Below are 24,769 nucleotides of genomic sequence, written 5' to 3' on the forward strand. Positions count from 1 at the left end.
TCTTCCTGATTTATAGAGACCATATAACATAGGTGGCCAGGACAGTTCTGGTTTACACCTACGACCTGGCAAATTATTTATAGCTCTTCTTTATTCTCAAAAGTGCCCTGGTGTGGATGATAATTCTATGCTCACCTTAATAGTTCATTGCTGAACCTGCCAAGGGTGTTATATGACAGGTGCCCACTAGGTGTCAGCAGTGCGACCTCAGGAGAGCACCCGAAGTATTTCCTTACAAAAGTCAAATCAGAACAAATAATTAAGTGTGGTTCAAGAGCTACCTGAAGCGTTGGCCATTCAAAACAAGTGAGAGAGCTGGGGGAGGAGAGAAGGAACAGGTGCAGGATAGGTCGCTCCTTGCTGGGATATGATAGAGAGGGAAGGATTCCCTTCCTCAAAACGACTCCAATGACATATAGAAGGAACACTGTAGTGTCCTTTTAAATTTCCACCCACAAGAGGAAACCAGTATGCAGTGAAGTGAGGAAACGGCTTTCAATGAAGAGATGTTTTCCCTTCATAAATTGCTCAAGTCATGATCTGATGGAGGTCCTACAGGTAGCTTGCTGGACTTTAACAAGTCTATTGAATGACTGCGATTGAGCCAGAAGCTGAGTTGCCTGAAGACAAATGATTTAAAGAAGATTAGACAACATCTACAGGCAGAACTCAATAAAAGACCCGGAGTCTTCTTGGAATGGCCCACGGACTGTATATATATTACCTTTGACCCAGGTGGACGCAGCTGCTCTTTAGACACCCTCCCCACTGCAGATATGTGGCACATGCCGGCACACCAGGCTTGGTAGGAGAAGACCAAAGGTATGGGTCGGAAAATGTTTGTGACTTTCAGTCCTTGGAATTGGTTGTTATTGCTCGCAGCCCTGCAGTGTTCTGAAGCATCTTCTGATTTGAAGGAATCTGCAACTTCCACTGCCCAGCATGTACCTAATGCTTGGTTTGCTGCTGCCAGCTCAGAGCCAGATGAGAGAATATCTGTTTTTGAACTGGATTATGATTATGTGCAAATTCCTTATGAGGTCACCCTCTGGATACTTCTAGCATCTCTTGCAAAAATAGGTAAGTCCCCAAATATCTGGTTTGAAGAGTTGTTTTTCAAGTGAGATAATGAATGTGAAAATGCCTTATTGCCCACTGATGGGCTAAGTGGATTTTAACTGTTACTGCTATTACAGAGAGTTTTCAGAAACTTTACAGAAAATCTTCCCTTCAGTCAAGGGAAGATTTTTATTAATGCTTTTTATTAATGCAAATCTATTTAGTGCTTCAGGATTGTGCTTTGAGATATAAGAGCATACTTCTGGGTCCTGGGATGTTTTGGTTTCTTCTCATTTCAGAGTGACAATCATGTGACATTTGGAATGTAAAAATCTCAAATTCTATGCTTTAAAAAATATAAAGAATAAAGCATGTAGACCTGGGAGTGATGAGGTTGGAAATTTCAGGAACCACATAATGTTTCTTCTGTAAAATATTCTTCCTTCTTTCTTGGCTGTGTAACTGTGGGCTTAATCAATGGCCCCCACTGTTTATTCTTTAAAAGTGACATGTGCTCCCTGCAAATTGACAGAAAGCAAGGAAAAAGACAATCACGGGCAGATCATATCACTCAGTGACAGGATGTGGGGGCACATAAGATGATTCTGCCGGTAAAATATTGGTTTACACCCAAGCCAAATGGAGCCAGTGGGGCACCTCTGGTTTCCTTTGTAAAATAAAGTGAATTCAAGTTAATGGATTAAATTCTAGTCAAGGGTTCTTTGTGCTCAGAACCAGTGATAGTTTATACTCTGTGACTATTTAATCCCTAACTGCAACCCCTGTCTCATTAAACCAGCTTATTCCAAAGTGGAAAATCGATATAGTTATCGCCATTACTAAGCATAATGTCTTCTCTGCCTCAGTTATAAACTATGTTATTCAAGTATGTAGATTGCCTTATTGAGATAGAATCTATGAAATATTTTGACGCTTATTTTTTTATCTGTAAAATATATATATTTTCTGTAGGATGGTTGTGAAATATAGATTGAGCCTTGAGGTTTGACAGTCAACTTCTGTGGGCCCCATCTATTCTTCTAAGTCCATGCCACGGGTGTTGGGGACAGTGACATATTCATTAGGTGCTCCTTTATAACTACTATTCATTTTGAGCTAGTAAAGTGTGAAGATTGAATGGGAATTGTTGGTTTAAAGAACTCTTGTGCAACTTGTTAAGTGCTTAAGTTATATGAAGGGTGACATTATTTTTTCGTGTTCAAGTAAAAATGGCTTTCCAAATAAATAACACTCCCAGTTCAGAGCAAAGGGTCTAACAACTTTCTTGAAACCACATGGACACTGATTATATTTCAGGTGATTTCATGTGGTACTTGAGTTTTCCTTTGTAAGCAATTCTAGAGATTCTGTGGCCCCACACTGCCCGCACAACCTGGTTTCCTCTTCACAGTAATGGCTGTAGGTCTGAGAGGCAGGAAACTAGATCTGTCACTGGCTAACTCATCACTCCGTCTATCAGTAAACACCTAAATGCAGAAAGAACATTTTATCTTTGTTTTGACTTCATATTAGTGTAGAACGTAGCTTGTTCTTTAGAGGATTGGATGTGCCCAGGCTCATTGTATCTGGGAGTGAAGAACACTGTAGGGACGCTATTGTTCATAGAACTGTTGGTTTAAATGTTCTTGGTTTTCATGTTGATGTAATTCAACATATTTTAGAAAAACAAAATAACGTAGATGGAACATTCTCATTCAAGTGTAATTTCATATTGCTAGTATTCAAGAATTCAGATTATTTTCATATTCCATATGGAAATGAGGAGTGAGGGAGAAAAAAGGCCATATTTATTGAGTATATGCTATGTGCCAAGTACTGAGCTAATAGTTTGATATATAATGGCTTATTTACCAGAGGCAAAATAATATTATAATGATTATTATAATAATGATGATTTAAAATATAAAATGTTAACACTTATGGAATTCTTATGGGTTTTTTAAGATTATATTGTAAAACCTGAACAGAATATAATTAATATTATTGTTTTATTATGATTCATTCTTTTATTCCTTATTCTGTGCAGACATATTTACTAAGCACCCATGCCATACACAGAAATGACCCTGACCTCAAAGGACTTAGTCTAATGGGAAGACAGGTTAACCTGCTACTGCCTGTAGGCACTCTGACAGAAAAACATCAAAACTTCCCCTGCAATCCTTTTTAAAAGACCCAACTGTGCAGGTATAAAACAAACATATTAGAGAACAAAGATAATACAAAATCATCTCGGACTTTGTGGTTTACCTTTTATTTCAGTTTCACTTCTTAGAGCATTGTCATAGAAGAATGCTGCCTGAATCACTGGGAAGAAGGGAACTGTGGGGTCATGTTTGACTTTCAGGCCAGCCTTTTACTGTTTGTGCCTATTTTAGTTTCAAGCACTGAAACTATAAAACCTCAAAGTCCTTGACTCTATTGTCCATCATGAAAGGGAGAAGAGTTTTAAAATGTGAAATGCACCAGTGTTTCCTGTTGCAGAGCCCGACTTATGGGTGTGTAGCCTCTTCCTGCTGCCACTGTGTAGGGTGCACCTTGGCAGGGGGCTGTTGGATCCATTTAAGGAAACTGGATTCCTGAAAGCAGGGCCCAACTAGGGAGCCACAGGCCTGAGAATGTCACACTATGATCTCTTTCACCTCTTTTACATATTAAGAAAAGTTAAGTTTTGTTAAAACAAGCACTAACTGAAGGAGAAAGGGGAAGGGAAAGGAGAAAAATGAGGAGGAGGAGGAGAAAAAGAAGGAAAAGGAGGAAGGGAAACAGAAGGAGGAGAAGGCAGAGGAGAAGGAAGTCACTTGTAGAAAATGAAGAGCCAGCACTCTAGAAGGGGGCCTTAAACTGACCTTGAAGCCAGTGGGATCAGGGTGGGAGTGGGGATCATACACTATGATGATAATGATACCCCTTTGTGTTAACCTGCCTGCTTAAAGTGAATGAGAAATTCAAAGCCATGACCAGGGAAGCCCATGTCCCCTTTGGGTGGCTGAACCTAACATTTCCCAGGCAGACATTCACTGGCTGCTTATGGCCCGTGGGAGGAAGCCCACCACCTTCTTTACCTTTAAATTCAAGGTCCTCTATTATTTGGCTCAAAATCATCTTCCGACTCTTCTCCCAATACTTTTCCTGATACAAAATCTGCTCCAGCCAGGTGGACCTCCTCAGTGCATGTCAGAAATATCTGGCTGGGCCATTTCTGCCTCTCTTCTTTTGCTCTCAAATTCTCCCCACCTACAATGTCTCCAATTCTGCTATCCAAATGTGCAAATGCTCAGCATCTTCCAGCAACCTGTTCAATTTCTTGCCCTGCAAAAGCTTCTCTGATGGATATTTAACCTTTTTATTCATTTGTTTATAGACTTATAGCTGATTTCGGCAAATAAACCAGCTGTTGCGCACAAGATACTTTGCTAAGTGCTTGGGAAGATGTGAGGATGTAAATCTGGGTCTGGGGAGTTTACAGATTAGTAGGGGAGACAAGTTATGCACAAAAATGGTAAGCAGGGATCATTGTTATTAGATAGATAAAATATTTTGATAATTCAGAGGAAAATATATCATGAAATCAGGAGGATGCTGGGAAAAGTGTATCCTGAAAGGTTAAGCAGGACCTAAAGGGACCGAAGAAAAGTACAACACAAGCCGTGATAATAGAGCAAGAAGACAAGAAAGGGGACCTGCAGATTGGCAAGGCACATGGCTGGCTGCAGTGTGTAAGATGTATAAAGGTCGTGCAGGGTTTGGGGGGGACGGACTGGGATAGAACCGAATGGTGACCTGCTGAGCTCTGATCTCCTATTTGTTTGTTGGTGTGTTCAACATGCCTTTCATTATATACTTATATATCATATTGTTTTCATCTTATTTGTTCAAGTCTTGGGAATTGCAGTAGCCTACCTCCTTGGTCTTTCCCTTCGCAGTTCTTGACAGGGTGTTGGTCTTTGCACAGGGTTGCTCAACAAATATCCTCGGTTGACAATCCGTGAGGCGCTTTCTGTGCCTTCAGGGTCTTAGGCGGGGATGGAGACAGCCAGAGACGCGGTGTAGAAAATCACCTGGCAGTGGAGTGTGGCTTAGGGTGAGATTGGAGGCCAGAAGGATAACGCGGAAATTAGGACGAGAAATGGGGAGGCCCTCCATAGAGGCGGTGGCTGCAGGAACGGAGAGGTGGGGATGGCCTTTAGCCAACGAGCCTGCCGACTGAAACACGGAGCTGACTGGGAAGGCACGGGCAGCGGAGGTCGGTTCCTGAGAATATGGCCCGATTTCCCTCATCAGTGGCTGAGCAGGTGGCAGTGGCCTTGGTTAAATAAGAGAGATGAAATAAAGGACTTTAATTTTTGTGTTTCTGTTTGGTGAAGAGAGGAATGGCGCAAGGTAGGTTTGGAACAAGCTGAGGTTTGGTGACGACTGGGACAGACCCTGCATGAGCCTCCCAGCTGGGTGCGTGCAGGCAGAGTTGCACCCTCTGTTCTCCTTTTTCCTTGGGTGCCCTCCCGGCCCCCTATACTATGGGAAGGCAGGCAGGAGGGGATGGGGACAGCTGGCTGAGGACGATTCTGTCACCTGTGCTGAGCGTGGCATGCTAAGTACTTGATGTCATGGACAGTCCCGGAGACACTTCTGGTTCCTGCTACAGGCAGGACGCTGGGCCGAGGAGCCGGCCAGCTGGCCCAGGTCCCCCCTCCTTGGCTCCACAACACCTCAGTACGCCCAGAACCCTTTCCCTCGCCAACACCTGACTGCGGCTCTCTGCTATTCCCCAGGCTTCCACCTCTACCGCAGACTACCAGGCCTCATGCCAGAAAGCTGCCTCCTCATCCTCGTGGGGGTGCTGGTGGGCGGCATCATCCTTGGCACCGACCACAAATCGCCTCCGGTCATGGATTCGAGCATCTACTTCCTGTATCTCCTTCCACCCATCGTGCTGGAGAGCGGCTACTTCATGCCCACCCGGCCCTTCTTTGAGAACTTCGGCTCCATCCTGTGGTGGGCAGGCCTGGGGGCCCTGGTCAACGCCTTCGGCATCGGCCTCTGCCTCTACCTCATCTGCCAGATCAAGGCCTTCGGGCTCCGCGACGTCAACCTGCTGCAGAACCTGCTGTTCGGCAGCCTGATCTCGGCCGTGGACCCCGTGGCTGTGCTGGCCGTGTTCCAGGAGGCGCGTGTGAACGAGCAGCTCTACATGATGATCTTCGGGGAGGCCCTGCTCAATGACGGCATCAGTGTGGTGAGATGTCAGGACCCGTCCCCTGGGGGGAGGAGGGGGTCGGGTGGGCCTAGGGACAAGAGGCTGTCCTTGGGGCCATGGGGGCGGCTCCAGTATGACTGGGCCACAGCAGGACAGGGAGAGGCTTTGGTGCATGCGGTATGTCCTAAGTTTTGGTGACTTTCCTGAGGATCTGCATTGCCTGCATAATGGCTCGCTAATGCCACTTGCCCTTCATAGGCCAGCTAGTTTCTTTAAAGAGCAAAAAAGCAGAGAGCACGTATAATTGTTGAGTTAAATTTAGTTTTTCACTTAGCGAGCAGAAACCGTTGCTATTGGCTCTTCTGAGTTTTCACGCTAGCAATAGTAGTAGCTTATATTTTTGTTTTCTCTTATTCTTCAGACCTTACTCCCCATTCCCTTTATATTCTTAAAACATGCTGCATTAGATGAAGTTAAATGAAAGATAGGGTTCAGCAGAGAGATGACAGAAGATCTGCAAAAATGTGTTAGCTTGTATATCACTCAATTGCAGGACTTGTATGAACGATGTGAATGAGGGATTTTTGCTTAGGCGTCCTTCTGGAGTGGGGCTGAGAAGGACTTAGAGGTTTGAGCAACACATAACACGAAGGCCCAGGAAATGTCTGTAGGCTGGGGATGCTGGAGTATTCAGAAGTGGTTAGTCCCATTGCTCAGGTTCCTTAATTACTATAAACTTTCACCAGCGGTTAGTCTGTAAGACCTACATATGTACTTTTATATACTTTCCTTATTTTAGAATTTATATCACTGCATAAATAGAAGTAATATTAGAATGCAAAACAGTACAAAACTATACAGCATAAAACACAAAAGCTTCTATTTGTTCTCTTTTCCTCCCTCTGTGCAAGAGGCAACCTCTCTTACCAGTTTAGCATTTCCCTCCACCCGCAGTCTTTACCATATGCACTTACATACACACATAGATATAGATCTATTTTTTTCTTTTACATGGAGTGGGCATATTGTATGTATTGCTCAGATGTAACAGGTCTTGGAATTCTTTCTATGGCTTTTCAGCTGTCGCATGGTATTTCATAGATTACATTTGCAATAATTTATTTAACAATTTCCTGATGGATGGTTATTCAAATTGTTTCGGAGTTTTCACTCTTACAAACAATGTTACAGTGAATATTGAATATTTTTATTTCCGCATGCCTCTCTTTTTGCATTTGTGTATATTTTTATAGGACATTTTCTTAGAAGTGAAACTTCCAGGTTAAATTTGAAATATGCTGCAGATTTAATCACTTCCTTTTGCCGCATTACTGAATGAGAGATTCTCACTCCAGAGTTATGGAGATGGCCAAACACATGACACCAGACACTGAACAGATGAGATTGGGAGCAGTTGATCAGTCACATATACTCATGGCCCAGGGGAGGAGGACACCACATGCCACACAGGGCCACACAGCAGCTGCACATGGGAACAGTGTGAACAACTAGGAACTGTGGGAGGAAGATGTAGTAGTAACAAGAGGGTGAGGTATTCCCTTGTTCTCCCAGGAGGGTGTGATTGGCTTGTTTGAATAATTTTGTGGGTTGTCAGGGAAACGAAAACTGCTACTCAGAGATAAGCAGCAACCATGGCTGGTCCCCTTGATAAGGAGGTTTGTTTGGTTGGGGACCTTATCGTGGGCCTCTCTGGGGAAGAGAATTTGCAGTTGGGGCAATTGAAGTCTTCCTAGTTTTGCCAATGTCAAGGCAGCACACAACACTGAACCTTAATTTTAGGCCTTACATCATAGCTGCCAAGATTTTCTGAAATGTATTTATCAGCTTATACTTTCATAGACAGCATATTAAATGGTTATTTTCTTATATCCTAGACAATAAGAGACATAGTTTTCTTAAAGTTTTTCAAACTAATGCACACAAAAGTATTACCAATGTTTGTTTTAATTTGCAAGATGATATTCGATAACTTTTCAACAATTCTGGATCATTACTGTTTCTTATACTGTAAATGAGGAAGTTCATATCTTTTCAGAGTTGACAGGCTTAAAAAAATACAGCACAGTGAGTTAAATTCAGATTTCAGATAAAAGACAAGTAATTTTTTAGAATAAATATGTCTCAATTATTACATCCAAATAGCGCATCTTGCTTATTTTTCTTTGGGTCTACTTGCTTTTAAAAATGATTTGTAGGAACTCAATAAATTATCTTAATTTTAAATGTTTGAAGATTACATAAAAACCTAATTTTTTTTGATTCTATCACTTTACATTTTTTAGATTATAATGTCTTTTACCCTATAGAAGTTTTAAACTTTTATATAGTCACACCTACTAATGTACTCTTTTATTGTTCCTGGGTTTCATATTTTACTTCCAAAGATTGTGTGTAACCAAAGGTTAGGTAAATATTCTGTTTTTATTTTTCCCCTTTTACAATGAACTGTTTAATTCACAAGACATGCAATATTTTTATTGTGAAAACTTTATAACTTTATGCAAAAATAGTACAGACAGGAAAAGTTTCTTTTGAAAAATAATCTGAGCTATCTGAGTGGATTCACCAGGCGAAGGAGATCCCTACGTGAAGCCAGAAGTCAACTTATTTATTTGCAGTGAGAATCCCTGAGTGTTGGGTCAAGACACAGTACTCCTCAGATCTGTACATTCTGTCCTGGGCAAGCTTCACAAATGCCACATTGTCAGAGAGCTGCCAGGAGAGCCTGGACTCCAGAGGGCCATAGGACCCAGAAACTTCACTTCCCAAAGGGTGGACCTCAGGCCACGTGCCTCAGAATCACATTGGTGGATTTGATGAGTCTCCGGGGTGTCCCAACCACACTCACTGACTCAGACTGTCTTAGAGTGAGGCCTGGGAATCTGTATTTTTAATGCTTCCTATGATTGCTGAAGTTTGAGAACTACTCATTTATTGCCTTAATGTTGGGAGAAGCTGACGTATCTTGATCTAAAATGATGATGAGCCTAGAACAAGGACTGCACATTTCCCCAGACTGGGCTAGATTAGCCTCTGATATCCCCTTCCCCCACCGATTCTTTCTTTAGATATTTTCATAGTTCCTGTTTTGCTACAGTCAAGTAAATTTTATAAAGGTGTACGTTCCAATTGAGTTTTTGTCTGGGAATCCATTCTGAGCCACTATGTGCTCATTTCCTTGTTTACCTCCCAGTGATAACCTTATTTCTCTCATATCCAAGTTTTTCAGGGTTACTTGCTTACTCTGATCCCCACTACTGACAATACCTTTGACAGCGCTCATCTGCGATAACATCAGGGCCACCCTCGGCAGTCCATTCTGAGGCAATTATTCAACCTCTGCTTCATAAATTATTAGAGGGAGTAAGAAACAACTTTCTAAATACCACCTCTTTAATTTTCACAGTACATACTGTTTCTTCATCAGGAACTCCACGATATAATCTATAAAACATCTTGCCAAGAAAAAGTCGTTATTAATTACCAATGAATGCATTTGTCTCTGCTGCCACTGTGGACTGCCCAGGAGCTCGGGAATCTGACTTCATCCTGGGCTGTCTGTAGATTTCAAATCTAGAACCAATCTCAGCTTCGTTTCTGGTTGGGGTTCCTTTGGTAGCAAAATTTTCTTGACTTCCTCAAAGTTTGATTGCTTCTAGGGTGACATTTTTTTAGAATGATCATTTCAGAATAACATTATAATTTTCAAGTGACCAGAGTATCCACCGAGGGCGCTGCTGTGACCTCCGCTGGGCAGAGCTGCTGTTGCGTTGGCTCCAGTGGGGTTGCCCACACGTCACTCCCGGGTCACCCTGTGGTTGCCCACAGCACAGTGAGTGTTAAGTGTGTGCTGGCACTGCCGGGTCCCTAAGTGAAACCAGAGAAGCCCGAGGGCCGGATTTAGAAGGCAGCTTGAAAGCAACGGATAGTTTCTGCCGTCCAGTTGTATTTTGAGCTAAGAGCCTTGACTTCACCCTTTCATTGAGGAAGGAGCCTTCCCAAGGGCAGAAGTCACAAGCGTGTCCTTTCAGCAGAAAGTCTGAGTCATCCAGAAGGCAGCCTGTGATTGCGGGTTACGTGTGACAACGCTACAGATCTCCGTCCACCGAAGAGCTGCCTTCCCACCAACGAGCAGGAGCTGCTCCAGAACTGCCAAGATATTAATGAATCTGATTCTCCAGGTCTCTTGTCCCACTTATTTCTCCCTTTTGCTGAATATTTTAAGTTATGACTCTCATCACCAGAACATACCCTTAGCAGTAGGCAAAGGGAGCAAAGACAAAACCCAAATAGCTTTAAAATGATAACCAATACTGTATTGTACACTGGAATTTGCAAAAAGAGAGTAGATTTCATGTGTTCTTACCCCCTACACACACACAAATAGAAAAATGATAACATGTGAGGAGATGGATATGTTAATTAGCTTCACCTTAGTAATCATTTTCCTCCATACCTTATCCATATATCAAAATATCATGTTGTACAACGTAAATATATATGATTTTTATTTTAAAAATACAGGATGTTTCTAGGATTGCTTAAGTCACTTGAATCTCATAGCCAAAATCACAGCAGGAAGATAGGTGCAGCTGCTATATCCAGGCCCCAGGTGGGTCACTTTCACATTTATTAGTATTTTACTAAATCCTTTAATCTTACTAAGAGGCAGGAATGAATACCCTTATTTCACAAATGAAGAAAATAAGACAAAGGAAGTTAAACTGAACAAGAGCACACTGCCTGGCTGACGACAGAGCAGACAAGGGTGCTCATTGCAGCCTCCTTTTGATCATTTTCCCTTTTTTCTTACCTATTGAATTTCCAACTCATAGAGCTGTAGGGACAGAAGAGAACCCACGTGGTACCTGTGAGGACGCTGGGCTCGGAGTGTGAAGCCCGTGCTCCTGCTCCAAAACAGAACCTGCCTGCTGGGCCGATTGCAACTCGTGGCTCTAGGCAAGCTTCTGATTCTCTCGAGCCTCCTTTGCTGTAAATTGGGGTGATAACATTCCTCAGCTCATAGAGTCACTGGGACATTTATATTCAGCTCTTGGTACAGTGAGTGCCCAGCCTGGAGTGAGCACTCAACAGATGCTGGCTGTGGCTTTGTACCAGAGCAGCCTACGGATGCCATGCGGTGGTCGGCTCATTCTGAACAGGCAGCTGATTTAAAATCTGGCACTGCATCATTCATGTAGTGAAGACTGTTCTCATACTTATAGCCCTCCCTGGTTTTCTCGGATGGATCAACTTGCTGAATAAGCAACAAAGTGAGGCCACCAAGTTTTCTATCCCCCCTCATCTCGTCCTGTCTCCCCACCTCCTTTACCTCATCTGAGAGGTCAAAGGGGCCGGGGCTGACATGCGAACCCGGGCACCTCTGCTCTGCACAGCCACGCCTCTACACTGCCCTTCACACCCTCTCCCGCTTTCCCCTCCACGCTTTCCTCTTGTTTCCCCTCCTTTCCCCTCCTTTCTCTAGTGGTATCTTCATGCGGCATCTTGCTGCCACTGTGTTCTGTCCTCTAGGAATACAGCGCTAGGGGAGGGGAGATATGCTCGTGAGCACAGGCTCCGGGCCAGCCAGCTTGATGGGTGCTTTATGCAGTTTCCTCAGTCAAGCCTGGTGACAGCTTAACGAGGTGGGGACAGTACGTAGCAGTTAAGGGCAGAGACCATTTGGACGCAGACTCTCTAGGTTCACACCCCTGCACTGGCCCTTCTTGGTCCTTTGGGCCTCTTGTTGAGTTACAGATCTCCATGTGCTTAAGTTCCTTCATTATTATTTTCATTATAAGCACGCACACTATTAGAGAAGTCATTTATCTATTTATTGACTTGGATTTACTTTATCACTCAGTATCCAAAAGACAGAGTGGAAAGTCATCCTCGCACTGGTGGGCCCAGCCAGCAATTCCCTCCAGCTGAGGCCACTGCCAGCAACAGAGTCTAGCAGAGACCTGTACCTCTCATTCAGTTTGCTATTTATGATGAATTCTCCTTGCTAGCACCAGATCCTGAATCCCCTGACCCCTCCTGCTGGGGCTCCTTTGCCCCCCTCTCTTCTCACCTCTCTATCCCCACGTCAGCCTGTCTTTGCTGACCAGCTGCCTATTGTCTCTCCTGATTTCTCTCCCAGCTGTACCCTCCTGGCATCTGCACCCTAGCACCCTGCATCTAGCACTGCACTTCGCAGACGACACTGAGCAAATGATTAATGCAGGAATGAATGCTGCAGAAAGAGTGAATGCATGAAGGAGGGTGGGAGCCCTGGGAACCAGGAGAGGTGTGCAGGGGCTGTGTTGGCCCTGGGACCGGTCTGACCCCCAGCCAGCTGGTCTCTAGTGACCACAGGCTCCTTCACTGCCCCCAAGAGTGAGCAAAGTAGGGTATTTTCCCTCAGACAAACTGTCACCACTAAACCTCTCCAGTGCTTCCTGAACACTAGGAGTGCGATCAAACCAGGGGCAGCAGTGGGTGAGAGAAGCACTCGTGTCCCAACCCTCCTTCCCTACAACTGTGGTGCACCTGCCCTGCACCCACGCTGTCCTGGACACACCGTGCATGAAGGTGAACTGCACATCTGCCCAGTTCATTTGAAGGCAAATTTTCCTTCATGGTTCTTTCTGGTTTATGTTTTCCTGTCTCAAAAGGGCCCCTAGTTATTACATCCTGCTCGAGAGCACGGATGGGAGGCCATATGCTTCAGTTTGTGTCCTGGCTTCACTACTTGCAAGCTGTGTTGACTTTAGGTAAGTCACTTAACCCTGCTGGGCCTCAGTTTTCTGTCTGTCAAATGGAGATAGGGTTGTGCAAGGGTTAAAAAGAATTGACACACATAAAGCATTTAAAGTAGCACCTGGCACAGAGAGCTCATGTAAGTGTTGGTGTCTTTAGTGGAAGCCACTGGCACAGGAGCTCCTGAGCCATGGGGATCTCCCCACCCGTTACGTGAGGCCGCACTGGCATGTCCGTCTGTCTCGACTTTGCAGTCTCACGTTTCCCTAGAGAAGAGCCATGCACAGACTTGGACAGGATCTTGAGGGGAGAGTAGGCAGATTTTTCTTGTCTTCTTTTTATTTTCTCCTTCCCTGTCATTACATTCGGATTCCAAGGACAAGAGATGAGAGGAAATAAGTTTGAGGAGACAGTTTCCTCTGGCCGAGGACGTGGGGAGCTCCGTGTACAAGGGGGATGGGGGCTTACAAGCTGCATGATCTTGAGCGAGGGACTCCATCTTGTTGTCCTTCAGTTTCCACGTGAGTGAAAATGGGAACCATTAATCCAACCTCAGCGAATTAATCCACCCTGTGAGGAGGGTGTGAAATCAGACTCCTAGACGCCTGGCTCATGGTGGGTGATAAGCAAGTGTCCCCCTGCCCTTCCCACGTGCCAGAGGTGATCCACACGAGAAAGACAATCTGCTTGGTGTCTGTCTGCATGGAAATGAAGATTCAGCCTAAAGAGACGCACAGGGCCAGGCACTCTTGGTTGGCTGGCTTCAGGTGCTTGGGGAGTGGAGAGTGGACTCCACCAACATGCAAAGTCCTGGCAAGTGCCCCAATTTGTGAGGCATCTCCCCCTCCCCACAGGGGGGCAGGGCAGGAGTCTGGGGCCCGCCCAGCCCAGGACCCAGGTCTTTGCCTTCACACATGTGCTCTCAGCCAGACTGTTGGGAAGTTTGCCTGGTGAGCGTCTCCTCAGCTCACAACTGCCACTGGCAGTGAGGCATGGTGCTGGCTGCGTGTGTGTGTGTGTGTGTGTGTGTGTGTGTGTGTGTGTGTGTGTGAGAGAGAGAGAGAGAGAGAGAGATGCGGCAACCACTATAGCTTGGGATGAAGCTTGGACAAGGGTGGGGAGACGGGAGGAGCAGCTCAGTGAAGGTCCCGGCAAGTGAAGGAGTGTGTTGGAGAGGGCAGGGGTTCACCAAATCTGCCTCCTAACCTTCCGCACTGGGTGGCACCTTTACCTCCTGCACATTGGGGGTCTAAGCGGCAGACTGTCCCTTTCACCAGCAGCCGGAAAGTTCTGTTCCTTAGGCATAGGTTGGTCATTCAGAGGTGCAAGCCTAGAGCAGCACTCAGCTACTGTTTCATTGCAACTCTGCAAATTTGAATCATAAACACTTGTTTGGTTCATTTCCTTTGGGCTGAAGAAACAGAATGGGAAACAGAATGGTTGCAGTTTGTTTGTACAAATTGGTTTTCAACCAGCCTACGCTGTGAGCCACTTAGAGGTGGTTAGAACTCACTCCAGTTCACAAGTGCAAAGAAAAAGAACAAAGCCTCCCTGGTTAGCTGTCCTTTCTTTGCCAGAAGGTAGGGTTGAGCAGCTATGAAAATGGATTTGGAAAAGAAATGCTTAGGAAGAAAAGCAGCTCCTTAGGGAATAATCAGAATGAGTGCAGAGAAGCAGGTGGGAGCAGGTCTTCCAACGCCAACTGTGCCGAGGGCTGAGGATGAAAAAGCAAACAAGCTTTGTCCCCTGCCTTTGAAGAGCCACAAGCTATGAACATGTGACTTATTTCTTGTCATTTGTAAATTGTTCTTCTTAACCCACAACCATGGACCTGCCTGTTCTTCTGTATTTTATTGTAATACTTTCCAGCCACAGAGATTTCCTAGGAGATTACATAATATGTTAATGGAAAATCCCTGACCAGAGAAGAAAGCCTAGAACTCCAAACACAGCCTAGAGAGTTTCCCAGTCCTGTGATTTCAACAGATGCCCCACCGCAAACACCACCTGTGTGTGCCCCAGGGTCTGTTGGGTACGCTGGACCGCATGGCACATCATGTTCGGTGTCATGTGAAAAGCCCCATGAGTTGGCTCTGTCGAAGGTGCTGGTTGACAAACAATTATAGCTGCCTCAATGGTTGCGTAAATGTATAACATCCAGCAAAACCTGCTGTGCAGGCCTGGTCAGGACCATAAGATCCAGGCAGTGGGTGGGGGAGGGAGCTGCGGAGGCTGCGTCCAGGCAGTGGTAATCCATATTTGCCTCCTCACCACCCAGGAATAGCTTCGGTTGTTAGTGACTGATAGAGAAGACAGCTGAGAGACCATGAAATACAACTCCTTTATTTTATTTTATTTTATTTTATTTTATTTTATTTTATTTTATTTTATTTTATTTTATTTTATTTTATTTATTTTTGAGACAGGGTCTTGCTCTGTCTCCTGGGCAGAGTGCAGTGGCATCATCATAGCTCACTGCAACCTCAAACTCCTGGGCTCACGTGATCCTCCTGCCTCAGCCTCCCGAGTAGCTGGGACTACAGATGCTCACCACCATACCCGGCTAATTAATTGTTTTCTCTTTTTTGGTAAAGACAGGGTCTTGCTCTTGCTCAGGCTGGTCTCGAACTCCTGAGCTCAAGCGATTCCCCTGCCTCAGCCTCCCAGAGTTCTAGGATTACAGGCTTGAGCCACCATGCCCAGCCAACTCCTTTATTTTAAAGATGAAGTTCAGTCATGTTCAGCAGAAGGTTTCTTGAGTCCTAATTATCATCCATCCATCCATTCATTTGTTAATTTATCAAAAAATATTACTGAGCAACCACTTTCTGTCAGCCACTGCTCTTTCCACTATGCCAGAGCAACCTCCTTCTCAGAAAAGGCAAATCACAGAGCTAGTCTTCAGTGGACTTAAATCTCCTGGTCACATCTGATGTTTGCTTTTATAGTTAAAAGAGTTTTGAGGTTAAATAGCCTTTAAATTACCTTTCATATCATGTAGGCGGATGGACACCAGATGGTGAAAGATAGTCCTAAGGACATTTGTTCCAGTTGGTGCGGGGAGTGACAGAGGAGAAAGATTTGTGTAGATCGAGGGGCGTCAGGCTCTGCAGCTCCTTGGATGGCATGAGGGGTGAGGAGCAGGTGTGGCTGGGGGGTGGTTGGTTACTAGCAGGTTAGTTTTGAACTGCTGAGTCTGAGATACTGCAGGCCATTCAGAGGAATTATTTAATCGTTTTGGAAATAGAAGTCTAGAGTCTGGGCGGAGATCAATCCAGATGCATCTTTGGGAGTCTTCAGCAAGTAGGTGGGAATTGCAGCTGGGAACTGTGGCAGTGCTCCATCTTTCATCAAGCTCAGGATGTCAAATGTTTTAAATTGACATGTTTTAAATTCCTTAAAGGAATTTCTTTGCTGTGCCCTAAGTCACAGGATTTATTGACTCACACTCATATTTTATCTTCTCCTATTTTTCTGACAACCATTCAGTTCACCATCTTCGCTGTTGTTCTCTGACGTTATAAGCAATGAGTCTGCAGGGATCTCAACCCCAGGAGGGCTGTTAAACACCATGTTTAACTCTCCTATCCAGGGCTGCAAGTCTTCTGGGGTTTTTGTTTGTTTGCTTGTTTGTTTTTTCATTAGACATGAGGTCAAAGAGCTTCCTCCCTTCTGTCTTACAACATTATGCGGGGCTTGCTGGGTGGTTGCTGGTCATCTTAGTTGGTTTCCTTTAGCAGAGAGTCAAAGCAAGTGGTTGCCAAGAAACTGGCCATGACAGAGCTTAATATGCCAGTGGCCCTTAATACAAGCTATAAAATTAACTGGATTCATTATTCAATTTTTGTTTAAGGCTGATAAGTATAGGTCTTTATGATATTCTTTGTACCTTTCCAGCATCTGGTGTGCAGTAAAGATCATTTTTATTGTACTGTGCTGTGACTCTGAATTTTTAATGCTTTTCACAGGCACGCAGGGTCAGTAATTAGTTAGGCTTTCTATTTGTAAGAAACTGAGTTTATGGTAAGCTCAAGCAATGAGAATTAATTATAAAGATACGCAAGGCAATAAAGAAGACATAGATCCTGTGTTAGTCTTCTAGGGTGGCCATCACAAAATACCACAGACTACAGGGCTTAAACAATAGAGATTTATTTTTTCACAGTTCTGGAGTCTATAAATTAAAGTTCATCGTGCCAGCAGGGTTGGTTTCTGGTAAGGCTTCTCTCCTTGGCTTGCAGGTGGCCACCATCTTGCTGTGTCCTCACACGGCCTTTCCTGTGAGCCCCTGCCTGTTGTCTCTTCTTCTTCTTATCTGACATGGGTCATATTGGATTAGGGCTCCACTGTTATGACCTCATTTTAACTTAGTTACATCTTTAAAGACCCTGTCTCCAATATGGTCACGTTCTGTGGTACTGAATGATAAGAGTTCAGTATACAAATCTGGGGAGAAAATATCTCAGCCCATAACTGACCTCTCAGGAACCCAGGAATAGTAAGTGCCTTATTATGTGGCCTTACAAAGGCTACAACTAGAACTAAGCTGGTTTTAGAAATTTTGGAAGCTCAAGTTCATGGATGTCTTACCATCAGGATGAACTAGCTTATGCTGTGATAATCAACATCTCCCCAAACCTAAGTGTCCTAAAACATCAAGATCTGTTTCTTGCTTGCACGACTTGTCTTTCACTAGCCAATAGGATGCTCCCTCTGTAACGGTTACTCAAGGTTATGGGGTTATGGAGCAGCTACGGTATTGAACACTGCCAGTCACTGTGCCAGAGGGAAGAGAGATTTCTGCAGGTTCTCACCTCAGCCAGCAAATGCCCTATCCCAAAAGTGATACGTATCACTTCTGCTCAAAACTCTTCAAACTCAAAAGTTGGCCGGGGGCTGGGGGTGGTGGCTCACGCCTGTAATCCTAGCACTCTGGGAGGCTGAGGCAGGCGGATTGTTTGAGCTCAGAAGTTTGAGACCAGCTTAAGCAAGAGCGAGACCCCGTCTCTATTAAAAATAGAAAGAAATTACATGGACAGCTAAAAATATATAGAGAAAAATTAGCTGGGCATGGTGGTACATGCCTGTAGTCCCAACTACTTGGGAGGCTGAGGCAGGAGTAATGCTTGAGCCCAGGAGTTTGAGGTTGCTGTGAGCTAGGCTGATGCCATGGTACTCTAGCCCAGGCAACAGAGTGAGACTCTGTCTCAAAAAAAAAAAAAAAGTTGGCCAGGCACAGTCAAATGGTGACAATCAACCTTAAAGAGTCTAGAAGAGCAATCCTACAAGGTGCCTAGAAGGGAAAGAAGTGCCAATAACTATCACCTTGTCATTCTGGAGCCTCATCACAGATGTGTTGGGTCATTTGCTCAGTCTCTGCTACTTTTTTAAACAGATTCTTTTATTTCTCTTTCCACTCCAATTAGCTTCCATATCATTTACTCAATTATCTTCTACCTGCTCTTAGTTTATATTATTCACTGTGTTTATGTCCTCATAACTCATAGTTCTTCATGGTCACTCATGATCCCTTAATCTGTCTCATTATGTTTCTCTGTTCATCCACACCTAGTCAATTCTCTTTGTGCTTCTCTGAAAAGACAGTTACCACAGCTCATAACTGGGCATAGGGTTTCTCCTCAGCCTGCCTCATAGTCTCCAGACCATAGACAGGCTTCTTGAGGGTCTGTCTACTCTTGTCCTTGAGTGGAGGTCTCATGTTGAAAGTAATGTAGCCATGCAAGGCTACCCCTTTCTCAGATGCTGTGTCATAGAAGTTACGCTTAGAAAGATCCATGAGCATAATGGGGACCAGGACTGTCATGACTAAGAGGGTTAGTGGTTACAAAAAAATGCAATAAATTATCATTAGGGCCTTAGCTATAAATGTCAAAGGAATCCATGAAATTTAACATTATGATGACAAAGACCTTCTCAATTTGGTTCTTAAGGATGGTTAAAATCAGTATATTTAATGGGCCTACATGGTTATAATGTTCTTTATTTCATGTGAAGTAGTATACTGTTAACCCAAAGTATGTTGTAAAAAGTTAAGGATGTTATTGTAGAGCAGCACTAAACATAATGCAAAGAGGTATGGCCAGTAGATAAAATTAAAATAGAATTCTAAAAAGCATTCGATAAATGAAAATGAATGCAGGATGGGACAATAAATGGTGGGGGGAAGACAAAACAAATAATAATATGGTAGATCTAAATCCAACTATAACAATAATTACATTAAATGTTAATGGATTAAATGTTCTGATTTAAAGCCAGAGATTACCAGAACTGATTATAAAGCAAGACCCAAATATATTCTTTTTATCAATTTATTAGACTTCAAGCTATACTACAAGCCTATAGTAACAAAAACAGCATGGTTCTTGCACAAGAACAGAGATATAGACCAACGGAACAGAACTGAGAACCCAGATATGAAACCATCCTCATATAGCCATCTGATCTTTGGCAAAGCAGTCAAAAACATACACTGGGGCAAAGAACCCTTATTCAATAAATGGTGCTGGGAAAGTTGGACAGCCACACGTAGAAAACTGAAACAAGATCCACACTTCTTACCTCTCACAAAAATCAACTCACAGTGGATAACAGATTTAAACCTAAGGTATGGAGCCATGAGAATTCTACAAGAAAATGGTGGAAAAACTCTTACAGACTTTGGCCTGGGGAAAGAATTTATGAAGAAGGTCCCAGAGGCAATCATAACAACAACAAAAATAAATAAATGGGACCTGATCAAATGAAAAACCTTCTTCACAGCCAAGGGATCTATCATCAGACCAAATAGATAACCTACAGAATGGGAGAAAATATTTGCATGCTACACATCTGATAAAGGGCTGATAACTAGAATCTATATAGAACTCAGGAAAATCAACAAGAAAAAAATCAAACAATTGCATTAAGAAGTGGGCAAAGGACATGAACAGAAACTTTTCAAAAGAAGAGAGACTAATGGCCAACAAACATATGAAAAAATGCTCAACATCTCTAATCATTAGGGAAATGCAAATAAAAATCACAATGAGATATCACTGAACTCCAGTGAGAATGGCTTTTTCTTTTATCAAAAAGTCCCAAAACAACAAATGTTGGCATGCATGCAGAGGGATGGGAACACTCTTATACTGTTGGTGGGACTGCAAACTAGTACAACCTCTATGGAAAGTAGTATGGAGATACCTCAAAGAACTAAAAGTAGACCTACCATTTGATCCAGCTATTCCACTACTGGGTATTTACCCAAAGGAAAAAAAGACATTCTATAAAAAAGACATCTGCACTTGAATGTTCATAGTAGCACAATTCACATTTGCAAAGATGGGGAAACAACCCAAGTGTCCATCAATACATGAGTGGATTAATAAAATGTGGTACATGTATACCATGGAGTATTACTCATCCATAAAAAATGATGAAATAATATCCCTTGTACTATCCTGGATAGAGCTGGAGCCCATTCTTCTAAGTGAAATATCCCAAGAATGGAAAAACAGGCACCACATGTCCTCACCATTAAATTGGTACTAACTGATCAACACTTATGTGCACATATGGAAGTAATATTCATAGGGCATTGGGCAGGTGGGATGAAGGAGGAGGGGATGGGTAAATTCATACCTAATAGATATGGTGTATGATGTCTGAGGGTTGGGCATATTTGTAGCTCCGACTTGGGCAGTGCAAAGGCAATATATGTAAACAAAGTGTTTATAACATTCTGAAATAAAAATAAATAAATATAAAAAATGCAACATCATTATTAAAACATAGAGTAAAAGCAAACGGATGCAAAAAGACACACTAGGAAAACAGTAAGCATGAGAAAGCTGATGTGGCTACATTAATATCAGTTAAAATAAACATAAAGATAGAAAGTATTACAAAGATAAATAGGGATATATCATAATGATAAAAAAGCCAATTTGTCAAGAATGCCCAAAGATTGTTAAGTGTGTTTGCACCTGATGATAATGCATTAAATACATGAAGTAAAAATTAATTAATAGAAAGGCAGGAAATGATGGTTCCACGATAATATTAGGATATTCTAAAACCCTTCACTTAGGAAATGATAGAAAAAATAAGCAAAAATTGGCGAGACATGAAGGATCTGAATATTAGCAACCACCTTGTCCTAATTACAATTTATAGAACACTATGCTGAAATACTGCATGCTAAATATTCTTTTCAAGGGCATTTACTATGCTCAGCAAAAGTGACCATGTATTTGATCATAAAAGAAGCCTCAATAACTTTGGAGGCCTTGATATCATACAGAGTATGGTCTTTGTCTATAACAGAATTCAATTAATATAAATTACTTTAAAATATCTAGGAAAATCTTAATATTTGGAAATTAAACAGAACACTTCTAAATACTTCATGGTTCTAGAAAAAAGTTACAAAAAAGATAGTAATTTTAATTAAATGATAATGAAAATATAGCGTATTCAAAATTTGTGGGGTGCAGTTAAAGACATCCTTAGAGGAAAATTTATAGCTTTAAATGCTTCTATTAGAGAGTTGAAAGACCTAAAATCAGTGATGTAAGGTTTCACCTGAAGAAACTAGAAAAAATAGAGCAAAGTTAACCCAAAGTAACTAAAAGGAAGACAGTAATAAAGATGGTAATAAATAATAATTAAAAATAACAAATTTAAAAATATGACACCTTATCTGTATCTTAAGGAAGAAATAACATTCATTCTCAATAAACTCTTTCAAAAATAGAAGAGGAGGGATCACTGCCCAACTATACTATGAAGCCAAATTTATCCTGATACTAAAACCAGGCAAAGATAATTCAATGAAAGAAAACTGTAGACCGATATCACCATGATTATATACTAAAAAATTCTTAAACAAAATATTAGCAAATCAAATTCAGCAACACATAAAAAGGATAATAAGTCATGACCATACAAGGTATCCCAGAAATATTAATGCAAGTATTTTGAATATTAGAAAAAAACCTGTAAACATAATTTATTATATAAATAGAATAAATGCTTGTATTAATCAGAAAACAACTTGACAAAATTCAGCACCCATTTATGATAAAAACTCCTGGCAAAGTAGGAAGAGTAAGTAACTTCTTCAACCTGGTAACAGATATTTATGAAAAACCTGTGGCTAACATCATAGTAAAGGCTAAATGTATCCACTCTCAAAACTTCTAGTAATTAATCAAGAGAAAAAGACCATAATAAAGGTAAGATCACTAAGAAAATTATGTCTATTTGTGGATGATCTGATAATTTATGTAGAAAATCCTCAGGAATCTATAAAACAACTATTAGAATTATTATAATATGTGAATTTAGCAAGATCATGGGATATAAGGTTAATGTACAAAATTGGTAGCACTTTAATATATTAGTGGCAAACAACTTTACCAGTGGCAAAAGAAAATACTAAAATTCCACTTACAACACTGCCGAAACAAAAATACTTAGCAATAAGGTCAGCAAAGATGTGCAAGGCCTTTTCACTGAATATTATAGAATACAGCTGAAAAAAAAATTAGAAGACCTACATAATAGCATGTTCATTGGTGGAAGACTCAACATTGTCAAGCTGTCAGTTTTCTCTCAATCAATTCAGTAGAATCCACTTAAAATCCCAGGAAAAAAAATTAATAGAAATTGACAAAGCTAACTCTAAAATCTGTTTGAAAACTCAAATGACCTAGAATATACAAAGCAATTTTTTTAAAAGGGGAAGTTAAAAGACTTACTAGAAGACATATCATAATGCCACAGGAATTATAGTAATGCCACAGAAATTACAATATTGATTAAAGAATAGATATGTAGGCCATGGAAGAGACTAGAGAATTCAGAAATAGACTTCCATGTACATGGTCAATTGATTTTTGGCAAAGGAACTGAGGCAATTCAATGGAAGGGGAAAGTCTTTTCCACAGATGGTATGAAATAACCTGGTATTTATGTAGAAAAACATGAAAATCCCCCTTACTTCAAATCATATGTAAAAATTAACATAAAATATGGTACAGATGATGAAATATAAAAGCTAAAGTTATAAATCTCGTGGAAGAAAATATAGGAGCAAAATCTTTATGACTTTGGAGTAAGTAGTCCAAGGACAGGAAAAGCACAAAAAAAAAAAAAAAAAAAAAAATGGAAAGAAGTATTAAGTTGGAGTTTTGCCAAAAAAAATTTGCTCTTCCAAATGTACTACCAAGTAAACAAAAAGGCAAGCTACACAATAAGAGAAATTATTCACTATGCATATATTTTACAAAGCAGTTACATAGACAATAGGCAAAGAATTTTATAACTTAAAAATAAGAACATAAACAACTTAATTAAAAATAGGCAAAATATTTGAACAGATACATCATAAAAGATGATATACTAGTGACCAATAAACATGTGGAAAGGTGCAATACCCAAGGCTTTTAAGACCCATATGTGGATTGCTCTGAGTTTAGCCAGAAAGTGAAATTGGTCTAAACAAACTCACTGAACCAAGATACAACCACTAAGTTTCTTTTGGATTCATTTTGAAACCATAAATCACAAATTTTTTTCAAATACCTAGCCAAAGTTTTCTTGAAACATGTCTTCAGTTTGCTTAAACAAAATAGATCATGAGGTTATTAGATGCATATACTAATTTGCATTAGTAATCAAGGAAATACAACTTAAAATAACATAAATTTAATGGCTACAATAAAAGGACTGACAAAATCAAGTGTTAACAAGGATATGGAACTTTTTGATAAAGGCCGTTCTCACTGGAATTAAGTGATATCTCATTGTGGTTTTGATTTGCATTTCCCTGATGATTAGAGATCTTGAGCAGGAAACAGTCCAGGTACCCATCAATACATGAGTGAATTAATAAAACATGGTGTATATATATATATATATATATATATATATATACACGCACACACACACACCATGGAGTACTACTCAACTATAAGAAACAATGGTGATCTAGCACCTCTTGTATTATCCTGGATAGAGCTGGAGCCCATTCTACTAAGTGGAGTACCACAAGAATGGAAAAACAAGAACCACATGTACTCACCATCAAATCGGTTTTAACTGATCAACACTTGTGTGCACATATAGTAATAACATTCATCGGGTGTCAGGCAGATTGGAACAGGGAGGAGGGGATGGGTATATACACACACGTAATGGGTGCGGTTCACACCGTCTGGGGGATGGACACACTTGAAGCTCTGACTCATATGGGGCAAAGACAATATATGTAACCTACACATTTGTACCCCTGTAATATGCTGAAATAAAAAAATTAAAAAAAAAACAAGAATATGGAGCAGCTGTAAATCTCATGTATGTGTGGTGGGAATGTAAAATAATAAGATGACTTCAGAAAACCCTTTGGCAATTTCTTAGAACTTTAACATGTGTTTATCATACTACTTAGCCATTCCACTCCTAGGTATATACCCAAGAGAAATGACAGCATAGATCTACACAAAAGACTTGTACATGAATATTCATGACAGCAATATTAAAATAGCCAAAACTTGTGAAGGGAGAAGGGAAAATGTCCATTAACAGGTGAATGGACAAATAAAATATGCTATTACCAGACAGTGGAATGCTACTCAGGTATAAAAAGGAATGGACCACTGGTACCTGTAAACAACATGGGTAACTCCCAAAAACATTATGCTGAGTTAAAGATGCTGGACACAA

At 41.6% G+C, this 24,769-nt stretch overlaps 1 protein-coding gene across 1 annotated transcript in view; it reads left to right on the top strand.

The window, feature by feature from the left end:
• The first annotated feature begins 337 nt into the window (after positions 1-337).
• SLC9A4 (solute carrier family 9 member A4) overlaps positions 338-24,769 on the top strand; it is a 57,536-nt gene continuing 33,104 nt past the window's right edge. Inside the window, exons 1-2 of the mRNA XM_045550325.1 lie at positions 338-1,080; positions 5,853-6,316. Coding sequence (XP_045406281.1) covers positions 825-1,080; positions 5,853-6,316 — 720 coding nt within the window. The 5' untranslated portion in view covers positions 338-824. The remainder of the gene's footprint in view (positions 1,081-5,852; positions 6,317-24,769) is intronic.

Source organism: Lemur catta, chromosome 4 (genome assembly GCF_020740605.2).
Source record: "Lemur catta isolate mLemCat1 chromosome 4, mLemCat1.pri, whole genome shotgun sequence".
In the NCBI taxonomy this organism is placed as follows: Eukaryota; Metazoa; Chordata; class Mammalia; order Primates; family Lemuridae; genus Lemur; species Lemur catta.